The following is an 11,907-nucleotide window of genomic DNA, read 5'->3' as shown; positions in this document are numbered from 1 at the left end:
GCGACCTGGTATGAGTCCGGAGCGGTTCAGCAAATGGCAACACGCAGGACTGTTTCCCCTTTGGCCCGAGAGCAAGCTCCGGCTGTTGGCCCCTACCCCTGACTGCCGAGCAAGCCCAAGCAGACTGCTGGCAGTGACTGAGCAACAAGAAAGACAGCAGTGTGGGTTGTGACCTAATGAGTATATCATCAGCATCACTTAAGTCACGCCTGTCTGCCTCTAGCTATTACAGCGATCCCTCTGCCAAAGAGCAACCGCGCAGCCGGACCAAAATGATCCAGCTGCTGCTGAGAACGGCGCTCCTGAATGACTCAGTTGTGTTGGGAGTACAAGGCAGCCCAGATCTGTCTTCCTGGAAAGCTGCTTCACAGTAACCTTGTGCTTGAAACGGTTTTGTCTTTGAAGAGACTGTGACATTCATTCCCATTCAGCCAGCATGAATGAACCACGTGGATGGACAGACGTCCACAGGGAGTCAGAGCCCCACCACAGGAGTTCGAAATGCCAGAGCCAAGCCTGAGGGAGGGCTGGCTGCCTCCCTAGGTATTGAAAGCTGCTCTGCCTGCGCCTCAGTTTCTTCACTGATGCAGGAGTGAGGCCCAGATTTTCCTCAAAAAACCAGAGGGTGTTTGTGAAGTCCTCTGAAGAAGGGCACTCTCGTGAATGCCAAGCTATTTTTATTATTGGGGTCAGGGAGGAGAACACATGCAAAGGTGATGAAGCTTTTGAAACACAGGTTCCCATTAATAGTCTTTAGCACACAGAGTTCTTATTATAATCTAATTTGACTGGAATTAGATTAATCTTATAATGCTATAATGTCATTTCCATGGTCTTTTTATATTTTTATTGTTACTATGCATTAATGCAATACCCTGCAAAAGCTCTGTGAAGAGGATGTGAATGTTTAGTGAATCTCTCATAACATTTTTGCAGGGCATTTTTATGCACCTGCTAGGCTTGTACACTTTAAAGTCACACAATGCCTGGAAATAGCAAGAATGCACACAAAATCATCTTGAATTATCTGGCTCCACTGGTGAAAGCAAAGTTCAGAGCCAAGAAACCAAGGGTCTTTTCGCAGCTCATCCCTGACCTGTTTCAGAAGCTCACCTGAATCATGCCAGTGTGTTCCTCCTTGTCTCTTCAGCTGGAGATGGAAATAATTCGTCCTTATAGGAATGTAGTGTGTCCGTGGTCTCTTGCCACTCAGCAAAGCTTTCTTGCATCACCAAACTTTAATGTTTCTTTTTTATTGAGTTTGTCCTGAAAAAAATGCTTTTTCCTGCCTCTGCCTTCTATTTTTAAATTTGCTTTTTTCCCCCTTTTGCTATTATTTATTTTTCTAGCTATACATCTTTTGAAGCATCAGAGTAAATGATCTTTATCCTGCATCCACTTAAAGATGCTGGAAGTTTACTTCAAAGTAGCTCCACAGTGCTCACTCTAACTACTAGTGGGCTTGTCTGTGAGGACTTGTAATAGGAGAGTGCACGTGAAAAATGTTAAGCAAGCTGAGTGATATTACACCCGCTGACGTTTCAGCCCTCAAATCACCTAAGAGAAAAGGCAAATAGACTGGTATTTCCTATCAACTCTTATCATCACCTCTGTTCCTTTTCCAAGTCTCATTTGAAGGCAGTCTTGATGTAATTAAAGCTTAAGGGCCAAAGCGCAAGTTTCATTTTCAGTGCAAATACAACACTAACCCTTTCTCTCCCACATGTCTCTGGTTATTTTGTTCTCTGGCCCCTCCATTCAGAAACCATTACAAAGCTGCAAATTAAACCTCCGCTCTGAAAACGGCACAGCTTAACATTATCAGCCTGCAGAAACAGAATCTGCTGGGTCACTAGGAGCTGGCTACCAACGTATCTGCCCCAAAGCCATGTTGGGAAGTGAGTCCACAGAGTAATAGAGAGCTTCTGACTTCTGCTGCATGCAGCTTCAAAGGACTTTTATTAGGTAGCTTCAGATTGTGCTGGCTTCTGCCTTTCCGTGGCATAGAAAGGTAAGGCTTCTACACTTGCATCACCAAGGCTTCATTGGGCACTTTTGGTGTAGGCAGAAGGGTCTCCTGCAAAGGGTCCTTGTGGGTCTGGAGCACTAAGAGGGTACCTCACTCCGCTATTGCTGTCACTCCTGGCCTCTTTCCTTATTTTTGTGAGCAAACAAGCAGCTTGGGGTTTCATTTCCGAAGACATTTGAACATCTGTGCCCTCGAGAAGGGCTTTCTTATTCATTTTTTATTTACAAACAATGTAACCCCCAGTCCCCAGTGTTGCCATAATTATGCATTTCAGCGTTTCCTGGATGTACTTTTGATAGATGCATTGCTGGCGTTGACACGATAGTGTTGATTGCCCGGGCAGCATCCCAAGCGCGGCAGCGGGGAGGGCTCACATCTGGCAGCCTGGCATTAGTACCAGCTCCAGATTCAGGTCTCAGCAGCGGTACAGTCACGAGTTGGTCAGAACTAGAGTTGGTTGAGCTGGTCAAAACTTAAGAGAGCCCAGCTGTTTGGTTTGCACGGGAACCAGAAGGGGCATTTATGCCATTTCCCAAGAAGACCGGTTTCCTTGGAACGCCCTTATTTTTTTTCGCTTAAAACAAAGGAACTCGGTTTACCCCCGCGCTCTACTACCACCCCAGCTTCACCCTCTCCCCCCCTACCCCACACCGCAACCTCCCCCCAACATTCCCCCCTCCTCGCCCGTCCCGGCCGCCCTCCTCTCCGCCGGGGCGGGCCGGGGGGAGGAGCTTGGCGGCGCGGAGCCAGCGCCGGGCACCCCGCGGCACCGGCGCCAACCGGGAGGACGCGGCGCCGCGATTAGCTTTGGAACTTGCGGGCTGGGGGTTATTTCTCTTGCTGCTTCGCGCGCACACGCTCAATCACTCACACTCACTCTTCCTGCTTCGTGCACACACACGCTTTTTCCTGCTGTTTCGTGCACACACACACACTCTCTTCCTGCTTCGTGCACACACAGACACACTCGCTCTTTCTTTCGCTGCTTCGTGCATACACACACTCGCTGGTTTTTGCACACACACACGCTTGCATTTTTACTTGCTGCTTCGTGCACACACACTTGCAACTTCGTGCACACACACATACACTCGCTGCTTCGTCCACACACACACTCTCGCTGTTCCGTGCACATACACTCGCTCTTCCTGCTTCGTCCACACACACTCTCTGGGTGCTCCGTGCACGCACACACACACCTCCACCCACCCCTCCCCGTCTTTTTTTTTTCCCACGCCTCGGCCGCTTCCCCCGCGCCTCCCGGGGCCGGCGGGGAGCGGAGCTGAGCGGGGAGCGGGCGGGGAGGGGAGGCGCGGCCGCCCCGCTGCGGGGGCGATGCCCCCGCCCGCCTTGGCGCCTCCCCGTGCCGGCCCCGCCGCTTTCCCTTTGTGCCGCCGGGCCCGGCGCGACGCCTGCCCCGGGAGCCGGTGCCCCGCGGCGCCCCGAGGCGGGAGGTAAGGGCAGCCGCCGCCGCCGCCCCGTGCCCCGCAGCCATGCGGACCCCGCCGCTGGGCTCCCTGCTCCTCCTCCTCGGTGAGTGCCGGCCGGGACGGGGCTGCCCTCGGGCGGGTCGGGACCCCCGGTGGGTGTCCTACCTCCCGGGAGGCCGGAGATGAGCGGCGCCTTCCCCCGGGAGTTGTCGCTGCGATGGGGGAGGTGGGAGGGAGGGAGGGGGGAGGTGTACGCGCGTGTGCTCTTCGATATTTATCTATCTATCTATATGAAATAAATCTTTATCCTGCGTGGGTTTCGCCTGCGGCAGCCTCGTGAGCATCCTCCGGGGCGTGGGAGAGGTGGGAGCGGAGGGACGGGCACCTCCGCCGGGCGCCGGTCAGTGGAGCGGCCGGCAGGGGCTGCTCCGTGCCGGGCTCGCAGGGGACTCCTACGGGCAGGGAGTTTGACGGGTCGGTGTGGAGCCTTGCACAATGAAGGCAGAGAAAACGCCCGGGGTTCAGGCAGGCTGCGGAAACAAAGTCTTCTTCTTGGTTCTCGAAGAGCGCGTTGAGATGTAGACGGAAGGCAGTCCCTGCTGTCGCGAAATGCGATTCGATTGCTTTGTGCTGTCTCTCCGAACTCCTTCTGTAGTCCCTTCTCTTTTCGTTTTGTATCCCGCGAACCATTAAACGTGTGTCTTTTGTCGCATCCCACAAGTACCTGCCCAGAGGAGAAGGGTACACGATTCTCTGAAGTCCTTTGGGACCCCACTGCTGGGTGAGAGAGATGCTGTAGTAATGCAAGAGTCCTTCCTGCAAAATCGGGAAAAGCGGGGCACAAAACATTGAAATGCCTCTTATGCTTTTTTTTTTTTTTTTTTTATTTTTTTGTGGCAGCCCATGTGCCTGGCTTAGTACTGATGAGTCGGTAGGAACATTTGTGGAAAATACAGCACAGCATCCTCGTGCTGCTTTCTGCCTGTATATGTACAGAGCAACCTCAGAGTTGTTTTGATTTGCCTTTTCATTGGTAAGATTTTTCTGCTGGCATTAATGCTGTCGAGGGAAGAAGCAGCACGGCTGACAATTTTACTGTCTTGAGAATTGTCACATACCTGCTCTGCCTATTTGGAAACATCTTTACTTGAATTGCAGTCATGCTTCCATGTCTGTGATTTGTGTGTGTGTGTGTGTGTGGTTTTTCATGCTCCCTGTCTGTCTTCAGGAAAGAGAAAGAGACATGACACTTTGAAATGGTTTTGGAGAAAGTTCAAACTTCCTTTAATCACTATCTTTCTTCCTTGGGTTCCCTGAAAAAAGCCATCTTGAAGCTAGGTTTATCCAGGGTGACTTTCTTCCATGAATACAGGCAGTCTGTTGTAGCTCACAAGATGGGTGTAGTAGACAAGCAGCAATCGCTTGCTGCCTTGGCTTCGCACACTCAGTCTCTCCAGTTGAAGAACAATAACACCATTCTGGATTAAGTCTTCCTAATATGGAGCGAGCAAACCCTTGGTTGCTTGCGCACCGCTCTGAAGCGCACAAAGCTTGATGCTGCAGTGTAGCAGCAGAGGGCATAGTCTTGCCAAAGGCTTCCCCCGTTGGTATAGAAGTGGGACCCGCTAAGTCTGCACTGTACAGATCACATCGGGGTTAACCCGGCGCCTGGCCAGCTGCCAAAGCTGCCCCAGCTCTCTGCTTGCAGGAACTGGCTTTCTGAATTTGACCTAAAACTGGATATAGCGTGCCTTCGCCCTCACCGGGAGATGAGCTGCGAGGTGTCTTCTGTCACCTGGAGAATCTGTTGCTTTTCAGAGTTCCCTACATCCTATGGATGTGCCTAGTTTGTAAAAATACTGCGCTGGCCTCCCTGCATTAAAAGTGAGGCTGGCTTCAGTGATAGGAAGCCTACCATGCATATCCTTGGAGTCAGTTTTCTTTTGGTGTTTTTCACCTTCATCTGCATTGGCCCAGCTGCTGGTTTTAACAAAGCCAGGGATGTGTGACCATGCCTCAGAGTTGAACAGAAGGGCTTTAGGTTGCTGCTTGTAGGACTCAGACATCATTTGACTTAGTGGGGAAGAAGCTGGTATAAAAAGCCCTATTTCATAAAGCAAGTCTCTAGCTGCCTGGGAAAGGACTGTTGCTTTCCAAACAAGTAATGTTAATGCTAGAATATGTGGATAAGGTACTATGGGTTGCGTATGCAGGAAAAAGAAATGCTACTCAATTTTTCCTTGCCCATTTGCAAACTCATTAGAATTGTTGAAGGAGGAGCGTGGTTATGGAAAGAGTCGATGCATGATTTAATGCATTAGCAAGCATTAACTAGCTACGAGAATCCAAGTAACTGCAAAACCAGGGTTTGAAAACTCACATCTGGCACGTGGGTGTTACATTTGTAGAACTCTGCTGGTTTTTCCCCTCTTGCTTCAGTGTTTGTTACAGGGTTCTTTAAACAAGTGGCACTCCATCACAGCAAGTACAAAATGGGAAAATAGAGCAAGTGCTGTAAATAATCCTCATGCACCGATGAGACCATTAATACTTGTGCCAGCCAGTGCTAATCCGATGTGTAGTTGCAAGATTTACCTTCTTTTTTGCAGGGATGCAAAGTCTGATACTCCTCATATTTATAGTGTAATATATAGGAAACACAATAGGCTTCTGGGGAATGGTGAATTCATTCATGTCGGTGACTGGTTTATGAATAGTTCTTCTTTTGAGTCTCCTGTAGTCTCCAGAATACCACCTGTGAATGCAATTTACAGCTCTTTGTGTTCAAACATTGCATATGTATATATGTACATAGGCTCATTACCCTTTTCCTCTCTCTATTCATGCATAGTAATTGGTGATTTATTTGCGATTCCTAGAGGGGAGTAGAGCCTTGGTAAGATCTCGAAACTGCAGCTCACTTGTATATGGCGTGTTGGAGGGAAACAATGACGCAGAGTCGACTCTTGGAGAAAGAAGGGATGCTCTTAAAGGCCTGTCTCCTGTCGAGGAATGGGTGCTGGCTGAGGAGCAGTGGTGTGCGGTTGAATGCTGCTCAAGTGTTCTGCTGTCAACCCTCCTCTTCTTCTGCTGCCTGCCTGGATGCAGGGGTTGAGGGGCTCAGTGGCTGCCATACAAGCCTCGATGTGATAGAGCTGAAAGCTGCTTGGCTGGAGGAGAACAGGCAGAGAAAAGGGCAGAGTGGGTATTTGCACACATGGGGTTTGGGATTGTTTTTGTTTACTGAAGCTAGTGGCCCAGGAATGTTACTTGCGCCTCATCTGCTCTCGATTCATTGTTAGCAACAGTGGCCAAGATTGTCCTTTCTCCATCTGTGTCCGCCTGAAGTCCTCTGCCACAAGCTTTGTTTTGCAAGCAGATTGTGTTGCCCTTACCTCTGTGTTTGCTGCTTCTGGGTCACCGTGATGTGTGGCACTGGACTTGAACTGATCCTGAGTGTGCCGGGGTGGGCTGTGGCTCTGCTGCTTTTGGGCAGTGTGTTTGACAGGGCTTCTGCAGGTGGCCCTGGCTGTTGCCTCATTTCTGCATATGATTTAGCCAGCTCTCTGGGTTTCCCGAGTGTGGTGGGAAGCTGCTGCGACCATTGGTGCCGGGCTGGCAGGCTCCACTCTTATATATCCCTAAATGTATTTCTTCGCAGGGAGACTCTCTCCCTGCAGTCTTGGCCAGACAGCCTGACATCCTGAGGCTCCTGCAAATCCTGTTTATTTACACTGGAGGTTTTGGTTTATGCGAATTGTCCTCTTTTAGTTGACCTTCCGTCAAGTTAGATGTCTTTATTAAGGCAGGTTTTATTGTAAATCGAATGTGTACTTGGAACACTTTTACCAGACCCATTATATAAACTGAAAGGCAGAATAAACAGCGCTGCAGACCACAGGGAGGGGTGCGGGGGAGAAAGGGTCATAGGAAGAGCATCACTTCTGTGTTGGGAGGCTTATTGAATTTTTTGGACCAGGAAACTGCTTTTATTTTTTAAACTTTTAACAGAAAGTTCTTTCCTCTTTGTTTCTCTTGACTTCTTTCTTAGCCCTACAAAATCAGTCATGGATTCAGCCATTGACCTAAAGATTATACAGTCTAGTATGAAGCCAGAGGTATTTTCGTTGGCTTAACTGATGACTCGGAGTTCTATAACCTGGGAGAGTACTCCTCACTATCTGGCAGTTAGCAAACTGCAGACCCTGCCCAGAAACTTAGAGCACAATAAAAATTGCCTGAAAGGAAGCTTTTCAAGCACAATTGGGTTTTCTTCTTGTTGCTAGGGTTCATCTGCTCATGATTTGACTTGTCTACTGGTATGAAGGATGTTTAGGGCCTCCAGCCAGTGACTGGAAAACTGCAGCATTTTGGTTTGCCTCTGGCTTTTAAGTTGCTAAATACTCTTTAATGATAACCTGCTAAATTGGTTTTGACTCCGTTTTTATATTGGCATATCTTTCCTAGTCATACTAAACTGTTTTAAAAATAGTTCTCTGGTCAAATGTTAGCAGGCCTTTAGCATTCGTTTCTTACCAGTTGCAGAGAGGCTAAAATGAAGCCTTTTCTGACAAAGTGGCGTTTGATGAAATTGCAAGACAAAGAAATTGGGTCTGCAGCTGCCTCCAGTGGGTCTAGGATGTCTGCATGCATATATGCTATTTCCAGCTCTGACCTGTTGCTCACCCTGTCTCCCCCAGCATACTAAAAAGATGTTTCCAATAATATAAGTTAGTAAGCTTTTTGTCATTATGAGGTTTAATTAACAAATGGCAACAAGACAAGAGGAAATCTTACCTTTCTAGCTGCTGCTAAAGTCACATTTCAATAAGCAATTTAACGTGAGTATAAAATCAAACCACCCTAGCTAAGTGATGGGAAGCTTTTCTTGACAAGGGAGAGGCTTTGACACTCGAGACGCACTGTTTCTGAATAGTACCTGCACGAATGCTGAGAGCAAGGCTGCTCCTGAAAGCAGTTACTTCAGGCTGGCTCCTGCCCACCGTGGGGAGGGGAGGGTGCATGACAAGATGCTCATGTGAGGAACTGGTTGATCTGAACATGGACGGACTTGCTTGATCTTAAAACTAACTCAGCAAGACCAGTAAATACATAGAGGGAATGGAGAGGATTGCCTGATTTGAAAGTAGATCCGTTTTTCACATGGTCCTGCAGATGTTTATGAGGGCCCAAGGGGAGCAGAGGTGCTGGGAAGGCAGGTGGCTGGAGGGCATAGTGGATTCATTTGACTGATTATCCTGGTTTGTGGTTCATGCACCAGGACCTGCGTAGCACGGGTCTGGGCTGTGCAATCAGTTGCTTGGCTCTGCTGGATCGGTTAAGCAGGTCCACTGCAGCCACTCTCTTAACTGTTACCTCCTCCTGACAGAGGATGCCTGCTCTGCTCTGTGTAGTGTTTATTCTGAAGTTTCTGACTGAAGCCACTGTCTGTACCCTCCTATGGCTTTTTCTACCTGATTTTACTCTGAACCATGGTGGTTTCTTGGTGTTTCCAGGTCCATTTCCTGCTCTTGTTGGTCAGTGTTCCACAGGGAAGGAGAAGATGTCCCACTGTTATGTGGAGGAATACGGAAAATGTGAGCCAAGTGAAAGCACTAGGAGGAGAAGGAAGGTGAATAACCCAAATGATAAGAAAAATAGATGAGAACAGGCTCTGGAGGATGGATCTTACCAAATGTCAGGCCTTCCACCACACACATAGCTTTTAAAGCGTCAAAAGTACTCACGAGTACAAAAGAAACTGAAATAGTGAACATCCACGTATGTATGTTCTCATATTTCTGAGCAATGTACTTACCACCCCTGTTGACTGACTCCTCCTTTCCTACCAAGGTTTTGATTTTATCTGGGACTCAAAACATCATCTAGCACTTCTCCCATCTCTTCTGATCTTGGCAGCCGTAGGACTTTTGCCAGTCAGGAACGGCTGAGGCTGCCACTAAAGTGCAAGAATAAGTATATTCCTATGAAGTTTCTGGCGACAAAGCTGACCCTATTGGGATGGCAGAAACCATTGGGATCCAGCTCTGTGTGCCGCAGGGCAACAGACAAGGCAGCTGCACGGCCCTTAGCACTCTGGGGTGTTACACTAATGTTACACTTTTTTTTGGTTTGATTTTTTTTGGTATTCTGGGTTTTGTTTTTCTGGCCTTCGCAAAACATCTAATGGGGGTCTGATGTCATCCTTGGTGGTGATGTTGCTCAACAGCTGTTGTGGCATTACTACTAAGTTCTGTTTTGTTTTAACCAGTGGCATGAATCTGGAATTGGTGTAGTTTACCAGGTGTTCTTTCCTCGGCAAACAAAAGTGGATAGCTCTGCTTCCAGCAGATGCGTTCCCCTCTGGAATCATTGTATTTACAGGGGAATAGAACATGCATCTGGGTTTCTTTGGAGGGTGGGGTTGATTGCTTTCTTGGTGTTTTTTCTTGCCATGCTGTATCCCTGGTTTCTCTGCCTGAGGCACGCTGTCACTTTTATGGCTTTTCGGCTTTGTATGGAAGTTCATAAGCTTGTTAAAGGGAGCAGTGAGTGCAGAGTGAGGTAGATATATTTTTCTGCAGATTCTGTAGTGCTAAATGTCTGCTCTCTTTCTAAGAGGAGCCCAGCACTGACCCAGGCTACTTTGTGAAGTGGATGGTTTCCAAAGCCTTCATAGAAATAGAGGCATGAAAATGAGCCCCACAAAAAAAAAAAAAAAAAAAAAAAAAGGTTTTGTTGGCCTCTGAGGGAAACAAGGGCTCTGATCTTTCATTACAGTGTGAGTATCCAGATATGGCTGCTTAGATGAATTACAGTTTTGACTACTTAGATGAATCTTTTTGCTTCCGTTCAGCATCATCACCAGGGACACAGGAATCTTCCCAGTTTCCTTTAAATCTCTCTGAAGCTGGAGCTGGAGCAAGAGCCACAGGAGAAGGCAGGTGCTTGTTGTCAGAAGTAGTCCTAGAAGCTCTTTACTCTGGAAAACCTGGCTGCTGGAATCTGGCACTTATTAACTCAAGTTATCCAGTACCTAGGATCTAGCCAAAGGGCTGTGGCTGGCTGCCAGGCTGAAATTACCAACCTGGGTGTCAGGCCTTGTTGGTTCTTTCTTGCAAGTTTGAAATGGAGCTCACAATGAATGTGTGTGCCAGCCTTTCTTCTAGTCATGTTTCTTCTTACAGCTTTGTAAAGTGTTCGAGGTAATTATAGTACTTACTAATATTTATTCCCTTCTAAGCAATTATCCGAATGCGTTTATCTCCGGTGTGCTTTCAAAGTGCTCTGCCCACCTCACCATATCATTTCATCTCCCTGGCTCAGCGCTTTCTGCTCCCTCCCTCCTTATACAATCCCTGGTCCTCTGCTTCTCTCTCCTCGTGAATATACTGTCAAGTTGTGCTTTCCTCTGCTGGAGGTTCCTATACCGTGTCTTCCTACTCTAATCCCATTACAGAGGAGGGATGTTCGTACCATCTTGCAGGGGATCATTGTTTAACTGCCCTGCCAGGTGCTAGGGCAATTTGCAATGAAGGACATGGATACCAAGAGAACTGCACTGGCATTGTGCCATCTCCCAGCTTTTTGCTGACTGCCTGTGGCCTGCAGACAATATCTTAAGAGCTCCTGCTGAAGGGTTTGACCTTTATGCCTGCAGTGTTATCCGGCGCCTACAGCAGGAGTCACAGCATGTAAATTCCGTGTCTTTCTTCTGACTTGTGATGTAACTGTAGGCAAGTTGCTTTGCCTCTGCTCTGGGTTCCTTAAAGAAGAGAGAGTGCCTTAAAAGGTGACATGGGATAAAAGTATGGTGTTAGGGATGAGGTTTTGCTTGCTGTTGTTAAGCAAGCAAGGCTGGGTTTTTTCTTATACATGCTGGGAGTGTAGCATGGAAGAGATTGTTATGCCCTGATTGATTTCACTCTTGGTGTTGGGAAAAGAAGAAAATTGATTTTTACTTTGAGCTCTGTGGTATTACTTACCTGCGTGAGCTCTCTTGCTTATCCTCTATGAATGGGACCAGCATCTCCTTGCCACTCTGCTATGCTTGTGGGGCATAGCCCATGTGACTATTACTTGGAGCTGCTGCGATTCATTCCAGCCGTCAGCAACACAGTTAATCTATGGGTCACTAGCATGCAAGGAGCTGTTATATCTAATCAGTCCCATGCCATGAGGCAGTCAGCAGTTAAATCTAATCCAGAGTGTGTAGCTGCCAAGTGCTTTAAGTCACCAAGCACTTGCTCCTTTCTTCTGTAAGTAAGGCAGACTTGAACGAGATCAGCTTCAGGTGCCCTGCCTGTGAGCAGCCTTGGATGCCTGTGCTGCAGAAGGAGAGAGGTTGTGCAGAGTCTGAAATGCTGCAAGCTGGGTGTAATTCTGCCTTCTCATCTTCATGTGTAGATATCAAAACACCTTCCTTTTTCCATCACAATTTGCTTTCTC

At 48.0% G+C, this 11,907-nt stretch overlaps 1 protein-coding gene across 2 annotated transcripts in view; it reads left to right on the top strand.

The window, feature by feature from the left end:
• The first annotated feature begins 2,774 nt into the window (after positions 1-2,774).
• The window catches only part of IGSF3 (immunoglobulin superfamily member 3), a 101,915-nt gene continuing 92,782 nt past the window's right edge, over positions 2,775-11,907 (top strand). The window contains exon 1 of one of the 2 annotated variants that reach the window (XM_054067958.1): positions 2,775-3,562. In XM_054067958.1, coding sequence (XP_053923933.1) covers positions 3,523-3,562 — 40 coding nt within the window. In that variant the 5' untranslated portion in view covers positions 2,775-3,522. The remainder of the gene's footprint in view (positions 3,563-11,907) is intronic. The other variant, XM_054067962.1, reaches the window with a different exon arrangement.

Source organism: Cuculus canorus, chromosome 1, assembly GCF_017976375.1.
Source record: "Cuculus canorus isolate bCucCan1 chromosome 1, bCucCan1.pri, whole genome shotgun sequence".
NCBI classification, from domain to species: Eukaryota; Metazoa; Chordata; class Aves; order Cuculiformes; family Cuculidae; genus Cuculus; species Cuculus canorus.
The sequence above is the reverse complement of the archived record's forward strand: the minus strand, read 5'-3'. Positions and strand labels throughout refer to the sequence as shown.